General features: G+C 42.0%; 1 protein-coding gene across 1 annotated transcript in view; it reads right to left on the minus strand.

The window, feature by feature from the left end:
- HTT (huntingtin) overlaps nucleotides 1–18,524 on the minus strand; it is a 797,032-nt gene that overhangs the window by 340,417 nt on the left and 438,091 nt on the right. The window contains exons 36-38 of the mRNA XM_029606726.1: nucleotides 12,434–12,570; nucleotides 5,685–5,801; nucleotides 605–727 (exon numbers count right to left, since the gene is read on the minus strand). Of these exons, the coding sequence (XP_029462586.1) occupies nucleotides 605–727; nucleotides 5,685–5,801; nucleotides 12,434–12,570 (377 nt within the window). The remainder of the gene's footprint in view (nucleotides 1–604; nucleotides 728–5,684; nucleotides 5,802–12,433; nucleotides 12,571–18,524) is intronic.

The following is an 18,524-nucleotide window of genomic DNA, read 5'->3' on the forward strand; positions in this document are numbered from 1 at the left end:
TAAGGAGAAAATGCACACACAAGCACATTATATTAGCGACAAAAACAACTGGCGGTTAGCCACAACTTGAAATAGTTGCAACTGCTACATCTGATAAATTGCTAATTAAGATTGATTCTTAAATGCCTAATTGGAGATGCTCAAAGCCCCGCTGCCATTTCTCTCCTCAGGTTGGTCAGCAGCCTTGCCTGTATGAAAGGAAGTAAGAGACAATTTATAATTTACAGTGATATCTACAGGTAAGAAAGGAACTTGAGAAAGCGCCCTTTGAGGATGTTTGCCGTAAACCGCTGTGACTGAAAATAACAATGATTGTATATAAATGAAATAAATGAATGAAACAAAAATATTAAGTCAGGATGATGGTGGAACAGGACACACAGGACCTCTCATCTGCACGGCAATGAACAAGTTTGAAATAGGATTAGCAGTGTCAAGATCCAAGAACAATGAACAAAAACAACCAAATCAGGAGGGGAAAAGTAGATTGCGCTAACATAGAAATAAGTTTTCACTATGCTGTTTTCACATTTAAAAATTAAACATGCTGTGTCATTAAGTTATAAAATCCACATCAGATCATTTTGATTTACCAATCACTTACCATTGCATTGGGAGTCACAAACATACTCCTTAACAGCATGTCCACAGGCCGGAGGGATGACGGAGCTAATATTTCAAATAAAGTATTTAGCACCCCTAGAGCTTCATGAGAATCTATTTGCATCTGTATGTAAAAGAAAAGCAAATATTTTATTCACAGCAATTCAATACTGCTTCAAGGATAAAAATGCTTCTATTGTAACTAAAGTCCATTAGACATAAAAGGTACTTTCTTTTAATGCTGCATCATCAACTGGTCTCCATTTCTCACCTCCTGAATATGTACGGGGCAGGAAAAGGTACCTCCTGTAAAAAAGAATCCAACTATAGGGCCGATGCAATACCATGCGCAGCGGCTAGCACAAGGTTTAACATGCCTGGGGCTGGTGTAAAGGTATGCCACACTCAAGGGTGCATTGAAAAAAAAAAAGAAAAATCCTGCTTTCTGTGATTCCTCCTAACAGTATTGTAGCGATACTAAGTAGGAGGAACTAAATAAAGCAGATTTAGTTTAAAAAAATAATAAATTCTGGACACCCAATTTGATACACGGTCCAGGCCATATATCTTGTGCATGTCTATGCAAATAGAGGGAGAAAATGGAAGCTCGTAGATCGAGCATCCGTTTTCCCAACCCGCTTGACAGCCACCTCTCCTGTGCACCCGATGCCAAGGAGGCGCCAAGGATGCACAAAGTTTCTTTAGCGCTCCTTATTTGCGCAACCCCTAATTTAAATATTGCATCGTACGCCCAGGAGAGGTGGCTGGGTGCGCGTTAGGAAAATGGGTGCTCAACACTGAGTGCCCACTTTCTGCACACAAATATTGCATCGGCCCCTATGACACTTGTGTGCTCAACCGAGGTCAGCACTGCAATGCAGAGTCCACTTCTTTTTCTTTCCCTTGGGTCCCAGCAAATCATTTAAATGATGTAACCCACACGCCCTGGCAGAAAAATCCTGCATGACGATGGACAGCATTGCTATCTGTGTGAAAAAAAACTAGAGATTGGGGCTGTCTCCAACAACTCAGTAGCATTGTTAGGCACAGAAATGACAGAGACCTGGGATCAGTTCCAGAATGGTCGTCTGTTCCTTGGACTAGCTGAAGCTGAGCTTGCTGCAGGAATAGCCACCGCAAGCTAAAGTTAGGAAATCTAGTTTTAAAACCACAAATGCTTCTTGTTTTATCAGCATTCATGGGGTTAAAACCAATAACCTTACACAGGATACAAAACAAGTTTGATGTGTTTTTGGATATTGCTTTCTTTTTGTTAACATTTCCAGGCCAAGAAACCTATACATATATATCATGGCAAGGCCTAAAATAATATGGACATCCAAATCTTATGCCAAGTATAGGACCTCCCAGTAGGTCAAGGATGCTATGATACACAGGGAGAAGAGAACCCCCCTCGTATTATAGACACAAGGGGAGAGAGTTTACTAGAGTCTTTGGTGCACTCAGATTTTTCCAAATTACTACCTTGATCCGCACATGATGCTATTGGTTTTCACCAACTGTGTGGAAAATGCACTATACGTCAAGTGTCCATAAGAACATCATCTTTACATGTAGCATTGGCTAATCTGAGTGTCACTTCAATAATACACTACTTGTTCACCTACTGGTGTTATTTATTTAAAATCTTTTCTATACCGTCATTCAGTATATTACCGTCACAACGGTTTACATAGAGGCACATATAGTAAATTGCACATGTTTCTGTTCCTAATATTAGGGTGGTGCCTTATAAGTTCGGTAACATAGTTTCATAATAAAGGCTATATGTTCAGTGTTGTTTAATCTGTCCCGTGACTACAATAAAATACTTATTTATACATTTCAATTAAGGGTGTCCTTGTGGGAAATACTACATTTGCAAAACCAAACAAAATGCTAAGAAGAAGCATGATTGAACATTATTCCAGCAGTTCCTCTCATCACTTAAATGCACTGCTTATTTCTCACTATGAGGAATTATTCATTTGACTATCTCTATTTTTGTGCTTTAGAACAACCTATACTGAGTTGATGGGGAAGTGACTTTGATCGGATGCTACTGCGTCTTGAACAGCGCTGGATCTACAAATTGAATACTGTTGCACCTAATGATTTGAATTTAGATTTGGATCTTAGCATGTTTTGGGGATGATACCTTTCCAAGATTGTTTTTTACATGTATAGATTTATTTATGCTGTTACTTTCTATATGTGGCTGATTTTTCAACTTATTTTCACCATTTAAAGATTTCTTTATGAGGTATTTTTGTTGTCATTAAGAGCTTCATTGTTGACTTGAGCACATCTACGATTGACGCACTGGAATCCATAAGAACTCTGCACTTTCCTGCGGTTCCCTGTTTCAAAAAAATGCTGAAAGACTCTTTCAACAGTGAAGATGGTATAAGTCTGCTAAAGATAAGTACTTTTTTATTTATATTTTTTATGAAAAAAATGATCGATACAAATATGTTTTCACAGACAATGGTCTACCTAAGAAATACAGGTTTTGATGTTATTAGATAGCTCCTGAAGAAGTTTTCTGTGAAACAGTGGCTGCTGTTGGGCTGTTTTTGAATACCATTTAGGAATGTTTAATGATTTTCTAAAAAAAAATACACTGGAAATCTCCACACATGATTAAAGAGACCAAGTGGCCCATGCAACGCAGGCTTGCTGATTCTGGTGGAGGTATTTCTGTTAAGTTAAGGGCAGGACTTTATTTTGCATATTTTTGTAAAGTGTTTCCGTGTGTGCTGTCATTTTGATTTTGGAATTCAAGACTTTTTTTGATTGCCAATTTTCATACTGGAAAAGTTTACATATTTTTTGAAATCCAATTAACTTGGGAGCAGTTGTAGAAAAGAGACCTGGGAGCACTCCTTTGAAGCCAGATGTTGATGTTTAAGCAAATTCTTAACCACAAATATTTTGATTTGGTAATAATTAGGGCTTCTAATTATCAGTTAAAACCAATAACTGCACCCCTCCCCCCAAGACTCCATTTCAACCGAACAATGCAATTCCACCTTTTCAGGTGCTTCTCTGCTTCCCCTCTTCATGGTCTCCTTGTATTACAAGCCACTTGGCCATCAGTTGCTCCTCTAATCTGGGGCTGCTGCAGCAGCTGATAGTACTCAGTTTCATGGCTGAACGCTGCTGGGCAGCTCACAGTGAATTAGACCTCATTAAGCTCCTATATTTGCAAAAATATTGCTGGAATATAGAAAGAGCACAATCTCCAAATCAGCGTGAGCCACATGTCTTTGTGTTAGCAACAGCAGCAGCCCCAAATCAGAATAGAAATGGCAGAAAGATTACATTAAGAGACCCATGCAGCAAAAGACCTCTGAAAGGGAGCAGCATACAAGGGCCCAGTCAACAAAGAGGAAAGGGGAGGGGGCCTAAGCAGCCAAGATGGCAGCAGAGGGGGAATGGAGAAGAGAGTTTGGTGCTATGTGGGAGCATGTTGAGGTAATGCCTAGAGTGTTGGGTCCAGGTTGTCAAGAAGCGTGCTGGGAAGAGCAAAGTTTTGAAATAACAGAAAAAAAAAGTTACCCAAAATGTGTCCAAATCACAAAGATTTTGATAAATTGATTTTTAATATTTGCAAATAACTCCTAATTAGCTAGAAAATAAACACCAAAATTTATGCTTTATAACCACCTAATGTCAAAAGCCCTAGCCATAATAAAAGAAAACACAGATCTTATTCTCCATATTTACAGGAAACTTAGCTGGACAGAGAATGCTAATAGTTATATTAAAGCAAAGTCGTCCCTCAATATCAAACTTTTTCCACCAAGCTTGAATTGCTTATATATTTGATGTCCATGAAATCTCCGGATCCTTTTGAAAACCAACGTCATAATTAAATCTTTACCTGATTCTATCAAAAAGGCAATTAACAAAGTTGACACTATTTTAACTTGTGCTTATTAGAGTCCTGAAAGTGTTGAGAGGTTTCTAAATTAGAAAATAGAATTCGGTATGCCTTCTTTACAGATGACAAAATTATCACATTGCATTATTAATGAACTGTGCTAATAATGTTACCACCTTACAGAAACATTTTTTAGCACATTTTATACAATAACTTAGAAGTATCTTCACCTAGGTTTTTCAGATTGACCCCCTTATTGTCCCTTAATCATACCAAACGAAAGGAAAAACTAAACTTATATTACCCTGCACAGTCATTCTATTTACTTTCAGCACAAGTACTATCTGGAGCCGAGTTCAGCCCACTGAATTATGGGTTGATTTTCTGTGACGATCAATTGTGGGGAAAAACAGAAATATGGGGACATGCATGAATCTTACTTAAAAAATAAAGTATAGAATTGCTTCTGCATCCTTTGCTCTCTCATTTTTAGAGAGAAAACTCTGGCTTCAAATACATACAATACGTCTGGGTATGTTTTACATAACTAGAAAGCCAAAAGTGGCCAGAATTGACACAGATACTGAGTATGACAATAAACCTATATAAGATAAAACCAAAAAAAGAGTTGTCTAACACAGTGCAATTCAGCAATGCCAAACAAAGGGATACTATTTTTTTTTAAACAAAGTGGAAATGTATATTGAACATACAAACCATTCTAAGACTGCATCTGGACAAAAAACTGGACTCTCAAACACCAAAAACTCTCACTTGCTAGTGGGATATTTAACTATATAAAATTGACAATATTGTCTCCACCTGTATCCGATATGACAAGGCATAGCTCCAGTACCAGTTTAGAATTCTTATACTTTTTTTGTCCCTATTTGCCAACAAAATATTTAAAAAGTCCCCACAAGCATTAAATCTCTAAAATTTTCAAATGAAAATACCCATAGGTACAGAATGAATGAAGATCTTTTGAAAGAAAATACAAAACTATCATTAATGAAAACTTAATCAAAAGTTTAGAAACTGATGAACAGATCTAGCTGAAATGGAAATCAAGTTAACAATTTCTCTGGTAAACAATATTTCAGAAATATAACCCTTTTTATTAACAGATCTTACATAAACCAGCTTGTTCACCAATAAATTAAGACAATGTGCTAGTACTCTACAGGAAGTTTACCTGCTGTCGTGCTAGCATTGGGAGAATTATATCTGCTATTTGTCTGGACAGCCTCTTCCATTTGTCTTCATTTTCTTTGTGACACTGCTGCAGTACCAAGATGAACATTTCCAGCACCTGCAGGAAGAATGGTGATGAGAATGGACTAAGAGACACATTTTACTTGAACACCAAAGTGTCATTTTATTTGTAGCAATTTCCCAAACTTTGTCCCAATCCCTATTAGTTCACATAGGCTGCGGGTTGGAGGCTGAAGTTAGGCCACTGTCAGCCATCTAGAACACTGATGTGATGATTTATTTATTTATTTATTTAGAATTTTTATGTACAGACATTCTTGAAAAAATATCAAATCATATCGGTTTCCATTCAATTTGTATGGCAAATCTGCCAGAAAGATTCAGCACTGAGAATACCTAAAACTGCCCCTTCCTGGGCACTCTGCCTCTAAAGCTTGCCTGCATTAACACACTCATATTCTCAAATTAGGAAAATATTGCACAGTGGTGGTTCCCTCATAGTAAGAATAAAACAGGTAGGGCTAAGCCTATTAATCACTTTGTCACAGGTCAGTTCACTATCTCAGAGACTCTCTATATTCAATGCAAATTTATACTAACAGACAACAAAATACCTTGAGGTATGCTCAGTGCTTGACATTAAAAATGATGTATGTCACAACTAAATCTTACAACAATATTTCTAAAATATGAGTAGAGCATTCATTTCTTTATTTTGGAACTGACAGGAATTTCAAATAAGGCATGGTGAGATGAAAAGGTCCATTGTAGTCACTGAGATATAGAACAGGTAAAGCCCTGCTCTTACCCATGGGAAATGATTTTGAAAATTACTGTCTTAATTTCATCCATGGGGACCGCACACAAGTGGGCCACAGAAGCTGTCACGGCCCGAATGGAGTGAGCCTTGACATGGCTTCCCAGCTGTAGACCTGCCTGCCCATAACAGAAAGATATGCAGTCTGCAAGCCAGGAAATGAAGAGTTGCGTAGATTGCCTGTGGCCTGCTGTTCCTTCCAGGTAAAAGGCCAGGGCCCTTTTGCAATCTAGGCTGTGTAGCGTTCACTCATCCCAGTGCGAATGAGGCTTAGGAAAGAAGATTGGTAAGATTTTGGACTGATTAAGGTGGAAGTCAGTCACCACCTTCAGTAGGAACTTCAAGTGTGTACGAAGAACCACCCAATCATGGAAGAACTTCATGTAGGGTGGATACGACACCAGCGCCTGAAGTTCACTGATTCTGCAGGCCGAGGTGACCACTACCAAGAAAATTACTTTCCGGGTCAGGTTCTTCAGGTCAAAAGAGCGCAAAGGCTCAAAGGGAGCCCTGATCAGATGGACCAAGACCACGCCGAGGTCCAGGAAACCGCAGGGGGCCTAAGGGGATGTTTCAGCTGGAGTAGACCCTGAATGAAACAACCCTCAACAGGCTGTGCCGAGATGGGCGATCCGTCCACCCCTTGGTGGTAGGCTCCAACTGCACTGAGATGTGCTCTCACAGAAAGGGTTTTCAAGCCAGCATCTGAGAGGTGCAGCAGGTAATCCAACAGCTTGGAGGTGGAACACGAGAATGGGTTCAAACCATAGCAGTCAGACCACACTGAAAATCTCATCCACTTCAGGCTGTAAGACTTCCTAGTGGAAGGCTTTCTGAAATCCAATAAGACCCTTGACACTCCCTCCGAGAGATTCAGGGGCTGCAAGGTCACCCTTTCAACATCCAAGCCATGAGGGTCAAGGACTGGAGGTTAGGATGGCGCAGCTTCCCCTGATCTTGCGTCAGGAGGGGACATTACCAGATGGATCGGTTCCCACAGGGAAAGATCCTGCAGGAGTGGAACCAGATCTGCCGGGGCCAATAAGGCTCGATGAGAATCATGGTCCCCTGGTCCTGCTGGAGCTTCAGGAGCATCTTGGTCACCAGGGGAAGTGGAGGAGAGGCATAAAAGAGACCCTTGCCCCAGTTGTGGACAAAGGTGTCCAACGCCGTCCTGCCATTCCCCTTGGCTAGGGAGCAGAACTAGGCTTTCTTGTAAGGGGAATTAAAGAGGTCCACGTCCAGAGTTCCCCAAAGATGGAAAATCCGGTCCGCTACCTTCTGCTTCAGGGACAACTCGTGCAGCCGGAAGGAACAACTGAGGTAGTCCTCCAGCTTATTCGCCTGTCCTAGCAGGTACCTGGCTTGGAGAAGGATGATCTGGGACAGAGCCCATGACTAGATCTGGACTGCCTCCTGGCAAAGCAGGAATGATCCCGCTCCTCCTTGCTTGTTGAACGAGTCTGGACGAGCATGACCTTACTGGCCAGTAGATCCCGAAACACCCAAAAGGCATACCGGATCACTCATAGCTCCAAGATTTTGATTTGGTACTCCTCCTCCTGAGCTGACCAGTGACCCTGGGTGCAAAGATTTATTTTATTTATTTATTTAGTGCTTTTTTATACCGGCATTCATGATACAGATCATATCATGTCGGTTTACAAGTAACCAGGGTTATAACCTTACTATTAACATAGTGTAGAGAAGCAAAAAAAAGCAAAAAGTTACAATGAACAGGGGTAATGGAACTGGGGGAAGAGGACAACATAGCAGAATGTAACTTGTTAACCATAACAATTATTTACAGTCTGTTGAATGTTCGGCCATGATAGCTAGGGCGGCTCTGTGCTTAGAGAAAGGCCTGTTTAAATAACCAAGTCTTGAGCCTTTTTCTAAATGTCAACAGGCAAGGTTCCTGTCTGAGCTCTGGGGGAATAGCGTTCCATAAGTTTGGTCCCACTGTAGAGAAGGCCCGTTCTCTAGTGGTTAAATGATGGGTGGATTTAGTTGGGGGGGGAGGGGCATGCAGGGATCCTCTGTAGGCTTCTCTGATAGGTCTTGAGGTCGTGTGTAGTCTGAGTGGGAATTGAAGATCAATGGGGACTTAGGTTATGAATGGTTTTGTGGATGGTGGTGAGGGACTTGTGTAAAATTCTAAAGCTGATTGGTAGCCAGTGCAAATTTCTGAGGATGGGCGTGATGTGGTCTCTTCTGCACGTATTTGTTAAGATTCTGGTTGCCGCGTTTTGAAGAATCTGAAGAGGTGGGGAGACCTAGCAAAATGGAGTTGCAGTAATCTATCTTGGAGAATAAAACGGCTTGGAGAACAGTTCTGAAGTCTTGAAAGTGCAGTAGCGGTTTAATTCTTTTTAGTACCTGCAGTTTATAGAAGCAATCCTTGGTTGTGTGATTGATGAATTTTTTTTAGATTCAGACGGTTGTCGATTAATACTCCCAGGTCTCTTGCTTGGGTGACAAGGGAGTTGGATATTGGCATCCGCGGGGCATCGCTGTCATCCGGAGAAATGAGGAGGAGTTCAGTATTGGCTAAACTGAGTATCAGGTTTATTTAGTGAGGAGGGAGTTGATTTCTTGGAGGCAATTGACCCAAGAACTTGAGTGTTTTAGCAATGGACTCTGTTATAGGGATCAGGATTTGAACATCGTCAGCATAAAGATAGTGTTTTAGATTTAGGTTCATTAGTAGCTGACACAGGGGTAGGAGGTATATGTTGAAGAGGGTGGGGGACAAGGAGGAGCCCTGAGAACTCCTAGTGAGGAATTGATGCGCGGGGATTCTTTATTGTTGATTCTGACTTTGTAGCCTCTGTTACCGAAGAATGATTCCAACCATCTGAAGGCGGTTCCTGTTATCCCAATGTCAGATAGTCGGTTGATGAGGATGGAATGGTTTACGGTGTCGAAGGCCGCCGAGAGGTCGAGAAGTATTAGTAAGAAGGATTGTCCTTTGTCCAAACCCATGATGAGGTGGTCTGTTAGAGAGGAGGAGGGTTTCGGTGCTTAGAGCTTTGCGGAATCCTTACTGGGAAGGGTGCAGTATTTTGTGGTCTTCAAGATAATCTGAAAGTTGGTTGTTGACTATCTTTTCCATGATCCAGATCAGATCCTGAGTGATATGGAAGACCAAAGAAGCAGAAAGAAATGCGTCCCCCGCCTCACCCCCCTGAAAAAATACAGCACAGATCTTGAAACTCCTTGCCAAGATTTGTTTGGAAAGCAGTAATCTATTTTACAAGAGCACTAGAAGGTGCTGAAATTGCTACATTTAGTGCCATCCCTGTCATTTGAAATATCTTTTTCAAAGATGCTTCTATTTTCCTATCCACTAAATCTTTTCATTTTGATAAAAAAAAAACAAAAAACGTAGTCATCTTTACAACCCTTGCAATTACAGTGTCAATTTAAGGTGAACATAGCCATCTTGTTGCTTCCTCTCCTAGACTAGGTAAAGATCAATAGAAAAGTAGCATTTTTATTTGGAAATTTCCATTTATTCTCAATTACTTGATGCTCTATGTAATGGAAAAACAGGTTTCTTAGCTGATGATTAATTGAAAACATGTCAACACACATTTGTATCTTTAGGTTTCTCCAAGCAAGTAATCTCATAATTTTATTCACCAAGGGATACATTTTCTCAAAATTAAAAGTATATTCTCTCCAGGCTAAAAAATATCTGATTCAGAAGACGCTTCTTCGGCATTAGAACTGAAGCATCCTTTCACAAGAGATATTGCCTCTCAACATCTTTCAATATCAATACTGGAATAAGATTAAACAATCTATCTGCTTGATTTTTCTTCCTTGTAAGATTATGATTCCTCAGGCACTCATCAGATAATCACTAAACTTTTAATTAATCCACACAGTTACTTCTGTGTCTAAGCCATTTGCCTCTAAAGTATGTAGTGGCTCAATATTTGATTCCTACAGTCTCCCTATTGAGGGTGCCTGCTCTTTAGACATAGCAACCTTTGAATTTTTTTTTTTAATTTCCCCTTCTATATTGGTCTCATGCTTGCTCTTCAGAGTATGTACAGTCTAGTGACCCAGCAACTATAGTTTTCCTTCAAACATTAGAGGGCTTTACAGAAGACTTTACCAGTCTTTGATCTTTCTTGTCATTCAGTACTGAAAGTTTTTTCAGCCATGCTAAACTTGGTTGGTCAAACTTTATTTAGCCTACATCCTTGCTTCTAAACAAAAACAAACGATCCAATATCATTCACTGGGGCATAGCTTACAACTCATCAGCAAATCTGCAACCTGAAGCATCTTGTGTGTGAACCAACAGTCAATGTGCTAAATGCTAGGTCAGTGAGCCAGAACCAGATTTCATTGGCAGGTCAGTTCACTAAATGCTTCACTGTCTCTATCCCCAACAGAAATAGCTTGTAACCTTTCACTACAGACCAGAGCTCTAAGCTGAAATACTAGCTTTCTCTCAGATAAGATTCCTGCCAGACAGGAAACTATATCTTCACTGAAGAATGCTACAACTGAGCAAAAGTCTGTACTTAGTGGAAGCTGACCCTTGTTTTCTCCAAGTTTCTAACTGAACCTCTCTTACAGCCATAACTGGAGTCAGATGTGCTAACTGCATCATCTATAGCTTTTTCACCCCAAAGACTTCCTGCTGTTGAAGCCCCTGCTGAAGAAAGAAAGGGTAAGTCAGAAAGGTAGACATCAGGTATTCAAAGCGAATGGCACCTCTGTCCATATTTTTGTTGTGTTGCCACCTGCTGGGGATAAAGGTGTTCACTTGATCTGGGATTTCAGAATAGAACATTCTATAAATGATATTACTCTTAAGAGCAGGAAATCAACTAATAGAAAGCAAACAAATAATTTAGTCATCAGAAGGTGTTGCAAATTCAATTAAGCCCATTGGAAAAAAGCACAAGAAAAAAGTGAACAGCAAAAACATTTAGAGAGCTTCCTCCATTTAGCAGCCAGAAACTATACTGGGGTATTCAATTTTAGAATAGCTGGATGAAAACAATCAGAAAGGATAGAATCATTTGCAAAGCAGCCAACCTGAAGTTCTTCAGGTTGGCTGCTTTGCAAATGATATCCTGCTTTTAATACTTAACTTCTTTTTACACCAAAGTTGGTGTATATATATATATATATATATATATATATATATATATATATATATATATATACACACCAGTCGTTAAGCCTGTAACAACGGGCTACATTAAAAAAAAATTTTCAGTCCATTTCCTCCCCCCTCATTCTCCTCCGTCCCCTCCCCCATTCTCCTCTCCCCCCAGGCTTCCTCCCTCCCTCTCAGCTCATTCACAACCCCTCTTCGGATGGCGCAGACGGAAGATCTCCAGGGGAGGTCCCTCCCTCCCTCGCGCACTACTACTACTACTCCTCCTCCTCCTCTCCGCCACTACTGCTCCTCCCAGCGCCATTTTTGTTACAGGCAAGCTCTGTCCGACGTGCTCGCCCGTGCATGCGCGGAAGAGCTGCTCTCTACTGCGCATTTGCGGCACGTCGGTCAAGCTTCATTTATCTAGTAGATATATATAATTTACAATTTGTACTATTTGTATATAATCCATGCATCAACCTATTGTAATTATTTTATTACTACTACTACTGTTTTACATTGCCATATACCTTCTTTCAGTTGCTCTAGTTTAGCATTGTTATATTTTTCTAATGGTCCTTCTTTAGTTGAACGTTAATTGTAAAGCACTGTTGCTATTTTCTAATTGTTCTAGCACTGCTGCTGAAACTTTGTTGTATGTGAACCGTCATGATGTTACTAAACGAATGGCGGTATACAAAGAACCTCAAATAAATTAAAAAATAAATAAATTAAAAATATATATATATATATATATATATATGTATGTATATATACACTTTACCTGATGGTACTGGATGAGTCTGAGCAGCATGGACACCACCACTTCTTTCTGTGTTTCAAGCTCTTTGCCAGCATCAGCTTTATTTGTACCTCTTAATACAAAGAGATCATGAACTATGGGCTGCAGAGCTGGTATAGCTAAAATAAATAAATTGCATATAATCATATTAAAAACAAGTATTTTTTTTTTCACATGCATCAGTCATTAAAAATTATCTTTCCTTATCCTTAGTGTCTAAGAACAATCATAGACAGTCTCAACTGTTTTCTGTTAAATCCTAACATAAATAGAAACAATACACAAATCTCATTTAGGGAAAAGAAAAGGGTGCAGTTTGTATAGAGTGGCATTTCATCATTCCACTGTAGATTGTAATATGAAACTACCCTCAAACTGCTTTTTAAGTCTGTACAATTTTTACTTTTGCTCTGTCTGTACTACAGACAGAATGCAATGGAAAGGAACATGACACAAGGACATGGCTGTCATATTCAATGCTTACATGCTACCAAAGCTTAATGTGCCCTCTTTCTATGCAGGCATGCATTAATGGGGCTACTGCTCCTTAGAAAAACCGCAAATGTCAATAAACTTCATCTGCTCCACACACTATATGAGTGCCTCTTCAGACTCATCTCTGTTTTTCAATTCATATCTGCTATACTTGATCATATATTTGTTGCTAGCCAAATCCCAAACCAGGGGTTCAGATGCTGTGGCTGGAAGAAGATTCAGAATTCCATATCAATGTCTCTCTCTTTCTCTTACAGTTTTCCCTTTCTTAGCCTCATCTTCTGGGTCCCTGGTCCTGCTAGCCAATGTTCCCCTCTAAGATGCACTGTGCATGGCCTTGCTGAGTTCTTCACGTAGCTGCAAACATGACTCCTCTACTTGCACGTGAGCTGGAGCCGAGAAAGTTGAAGGAGAAGTAGGATCCCGTTTTTCTGCTCCTTATGTGCTGCCCCTGCGAGTGTATTCAAGACTCGTGGGGCTGGCATTTCCTCTATGGAAGTGGAGGAGTAGCCTAGTGGTTTGGAGTGGAGGAGTAGCTTAGTGGTTAGAGCTACGAACCAGGAGATCAGGGTTTGAGTCCCACCGTCGCTCCTTGTGACCTTGGGCTAGTCACTTTACCCTCCATTGCCTCAGGTACAAACTTAGGCCTGGATTTATCAAAATGCACTAAATATCGCTGTGATAGGAAAAGGGGAGTATTTTATGGTAATAGGCTATTTATCGCAAAGTGCACTATCTTAGCGCTTCGCATAGGTATTACCGCAGACTGCGATAACTTTTTCGCACTTTGTGGTAATTACCACAATTGTTGCAATTCCTACCTCCAACCACTGGAGGGGGGGTTGGGGGGGGGGAAAGAGAGAGCAAGAGCGAGAGACTAGCTATAAGGCTCTCATACTAGGTAGCTATTTATACCTCTATAGGAGGCCCACCTAGCTACTCGAGGTGAGGTTTAGGTATTAGTGTAGGGGTTAGGGGCCACTTTGACATGCAGAGTGCGACATACGAACAGAAATTATGTACACTCTTTGACGATTTGATGACCTTCAGAGTGAGGAAACTCACCCAAAGATGAGATTTGTGCAATGTTCTCTCACATCAAGCTAGGTTGAGAGAACATTGCCCCCAACATTGAAATATCCTGGCCGCTACTAAGGGATCCAGGGACCACTCGTGTGGTTGGAACTGACGACTGAGTCGATCTGCCACTACTTTGTGAATGCCTGCCAGATAAGTGGCCCGGAGAAACATTGAGTGTGTTAGGGCCCAACCGCAAATCTGTGCGGCTTCTTGACAAATGAGATACGAGCCCGTACCTCCTTGTTTGTTCAGGTACCACATGGCTACGGTATTGTTCGTTTGAATGAGAACAGTCTTGTGTGAAAGGCAGTCCTTGAATGCATGCAGAGCATAACGTATAGCTCGAAGTTCCAAGAAATTGATTTGAAACGTTGCTTCGAGTTTTGTCCAAGTACCTTGGGTTTGGAGATTGTCTATGTGAGCTCCCCAACCTAAGGAAGATGCATCTGTAGTTAAAGTTATCTGAGGGACTGGTTGTTGGAAGGGCAGGCCCTTGCGCAAGTTGTCCTTATGCGTCCACCAAAGTAAAGATGAATGCAGCTGGTGGGTTACTTGAATTGAAGAGGACAGTGGTTGAATGGCTTAGATCCATTGTGATCTTAAAGTCCATTGGGTTATTCTCATGGCTAATCTTGCCATAGGAGTGACATGAACTGTGGAGGCCATGTGACCTAGTAAGGTCAGAAACTGATGAGCTGTTGCTTGTTTCTTTGAGTGTAACGCGTTTGCCAATAGGGCAAGTGTCCCTGCCCGATCGTCAGGTAGAAAGGCTTTTGAGAGGATGGTGTTCAATTCTGCTCCGATGAATTGAAGCAGGTGAGACGGAATGAGATGGGACTTTTGATAATTGATGAGAAATCCCATAGAGTGAAGTAAAGCAATTGTTCGATTGAGAGAAGTTATTGCTCTTTGTTAAGATTGACTCCTGATTAGCCAGTCATCCAGATAAGGGAAGATGTGGACACTTTCCTTGTGTAAGTGTGCTGCTATTTCTGCCAAGCATTTGGTGAAAACTCTGGGAGCTGAAGCGAGTCCGAATGGTAGTACTTTGTACTGGAAATGCTGATGACCCACCAGGAAGCGCAGATATTTGCAATGAGGAGGGAATATTGGAATGTGAGCGTAAGCGTCTTGTAGATCCAGAGAACAAAGCCAATCTCCTGTTTGAAGAAGTGGAAGCATGGTGCCTTAGAGAAACCATCCTGAACTTTTCTTTCTTCAGAAATTTGTTGAGATTTCTGAGGTCTAGGATGGGACATAGGACTCCGGTTTTCTTTGGAAAGATGAAATAACGGGAGTAGAATCCTCTGCCCTGCTGAGTCCAGGGCACCGGTTCTACAGCCCTGGCTCTCAGAAGGGTGGATAATTCTGCTTGTAGATGAATTATGTGATTTTCTCTTAATGGAAGAGGTTTTGGAGGAGAATCTCTTGGAATTGAGACAAAATTGAGTTGGTAACCTCGAGATATTATTGAGAGTACCCATTGGTCTGATGTTATTTGTATCCAATGGTTGTAAAAGGAGGAAACTCGGCCTCCTACTGGTAGCTCCGGTTGTGGGTTGTGGAGATGACTTTGGTCTCTGGTGATGGCCTCAAAAGCCTGCAGCCGGTCCAGTCTGCGGTGGAGGTTGAGGCCTAGCAGCTCTAGGTTGCCTGGGTTGAGATCTTTGCTGCAGACGTGAAGATCTGCCCCTTGATGCTGGAGAGTAGTGTTGCCTCTGCCTGTAAAAAGGCCTTCGAGATTCCTTCCTAGGAGGGCAGCGAGATGAAGATGCAGCAGAGTCCTGCGGAACTGACGACAAGTTGACGCAGGGTTTGTGTGTGTTCCTTTAACTGGGTTACAGCATCCTGCACCTTAGAGCCAAAGAGGTTGTCACCTATGCATGGCAAATCAACCAATTTTTCTTGGACCTCAGGCCTGAAGTCCGAGGCCTTAAGCCATGCCCAGCGATGTGCACTTATGGCAGAGGCCGCTACTCTGGAAGCAGTTTCGAAATTGTCATAAGCGGCTCGGACTTCGTGCTTGCCAGCTTCAAGTCCTTTATGTATTATTGTTTGAGCTGCTTCTTGATACTGCTGTGACAACGAGTTTGAGAGATCTTGCATCTGTTTCCACAGGTTTTTCTGGTATTGCGTCATATATAACTGATATGATGCAATCCTTGTATTTAGCATGGCCCCTTGATAGATTTTCCTGCCCAAGGAGTCCAGGAATCTGTGATCCTTGCCTGGAGGAGTGGAGGAATGAGGTCTTATTCGTTTAGACTTCTTTTGTGCAGACTCCACAACAACTGATTGATGTGGCAGTTGCGATTTCTGGTATCCAGGAACAGATTGTACCAAATAAGTGGTGTCCACTCTCTTATTTATGGATGGCACTGAGCATGGATGCTCTCAGAATCTGTGCTGTAAGTCTAGGAGTACTTTGTGGACAGGTATAGCCAAGACTTCTTTTGGAGGGTCCACGAACTGAAGGACTTCCAGTGTTTGCTGTCTTGTGTCCTCTTCTGATACCATAGTGAATGGTATGGTGTCTGCCATATCCTTGACAAAATTTGTAAAGGATAAATCCTCCAATGGAGATTTCTTTCATTCTTCTGGAGGAGAAGGATCAGACATAAACCCTTCAGAAGAAGTATCTGTATGTCTTTCTTCCCAGGAATCGTACAGCTTGTCTTGCCGTGGAGACATGGGAGAAGACCTTGGTGGTCGAGAAAGCCCTGAAGGACCTGGCTGTGGATCATCTAATGGTATCCTTCCAGGGACATCTTCTTGTGGCTTGGTCGGAATCGATGGTAGGGCACCAACTATTGCATCGAACCTGTTCATCAAAAGCTGGAACAGTGCTAATTCCGGCTGCCCTGGAGCCCCAGGTGGCATCGGCATCGATGGAATCTGTTCCGGTATTGGGCCGGGCATTGGCAATGGTGTGGGCATCAGCATCGATGGCCGCCTCGGTGCAGGTGCAGACTTCGGTGCAGGCTCCGGCATCGGCGAGAGCGTCTGCGTCGGTGCGGGCACCGGCAAGGAAGTCGGCGAAGGCATCGACGGTTGCTGGTCCTTTAATGCTTGGAGCACCGCTTGACGGATAAAATCCGTCAATTCCTCCGTGATAGCTGGTGCATGCAGAGCAGCTACACGTGGTGGCGGTGGAGGTATTGATGGTCCTTCCACAGGGCCCTGTGGAGGTTCAATGATCAGTGCATTGATGGGCAATGAAGGCCTCGGCGTCAAAGGCATCGGTGTTTCTTGGAGTCAAGGCCGTTTCACGGTTGATTTCTCTGGAGAGAGAAGCGCCTTCGGGATCGATGGGTGTCGGTGCCGATGGCGATGCTTCGGACGGTGTTCCGCGGCTGACCTCGTCGATGCTATGGATGGGGTCGGCAATGAATGATTCCCCTAGCCTTCCGGACGACGCTTTTTAAGTATTATACGCTTAGAGACTCCGGCCGGAGACGATTGCGTAAACATCGATGGGGAAGTCAAAAGTTGTAGATGGAATAAATGCTCCATCTTTTCTTGGCAGGCCTTTCTATCCTTTGCGGTCATTTCAGCACACTTGGGACAGGTTGTTACATCATGTGTTTTACCTAAGCAAAGGACACACTCGAGGTGTGGATCCGTAATGGGTCAGATTACAGTTGGAACATTTTTTAAATCCCGTGGCCACATTTTCGCTGACAGCCGTTGATGAAAATGAGAGAAATGAGAGAAAATTGTTATTCCAAAGAGTAAAAGAGAGACTAAATTTACTCACCAGCCGGTGGTAACACGAGAGACCCCGATGTGGGAGAGAATACATGCTTTTTAAATCTGATTTTTAGTCACACAGACTGTGAGAAAAACTCACACAGGCTCCTGCTCCACGATGCTAACAGCAGCGCGGAAAAACGAAGACTGAAGGGAGACCCCTGTGGCTGAGAATATCATGGCATGCTAGGCATGCTCGGTGGGCTCAGAGTGCCAGTCAAAAGTTTCTAGAAACTTTGACAAAGTTTTCCGCAATAGGGCTCCATCAATGATGTCACCCATATGTGAGGACTAGCATCCTGTTTGTCCTGGGATAAGAAACAGAAGCTCAGAATGAAGGAAAGACGACAGAACTTGAGTCCCTGGTGGTGTGCGAGCAGCAGAAGCAGCAGCAAGCAGTAACACTATGCAAAAGATCAGCCTCTTGCTGCTACCCATCTCTCTGTCACTCATGTGCAAAAATTACATGCCCAATAGTAGGGCATATTTGCACAAAAACTTTTCCAGTAGAAATTCTTATCTTCCTTACAGTGTACATTCCTGAGAATCAATTTCCCTGCATCTACTGGAAGTAGTTCTTATCACTAAAGATTTAAGAGTTGCAAAGTGTTTGGGACTGAAGTGGTTTTGGCACTGAATCAATGCCAGTAGGTATCGTGTTCTCTGTACAGCTTCCTTGGAGTTTGCCTGCAACTCTCTGAGTGAGATGTGGTGCCTTGAAAGTTCACTTTGGTTGTAGATGGTAGAT

This window comes from Rhinatrema bivittatum, chromosome 1 (assembly GCF_901001135.1).
Source record: "Rhinatrema bivittatum chromosome 1, aRhiBiv1.1, whole genome shotgun sequence".
In the NCBI taxonomy this organism is placed as follows: Eukaryota; Metazoa; Chordata; class Amphibia; order Gymnophiona; family Rhinatrematidae; genus Rhinatrema; species Rhinatrema bivittatum.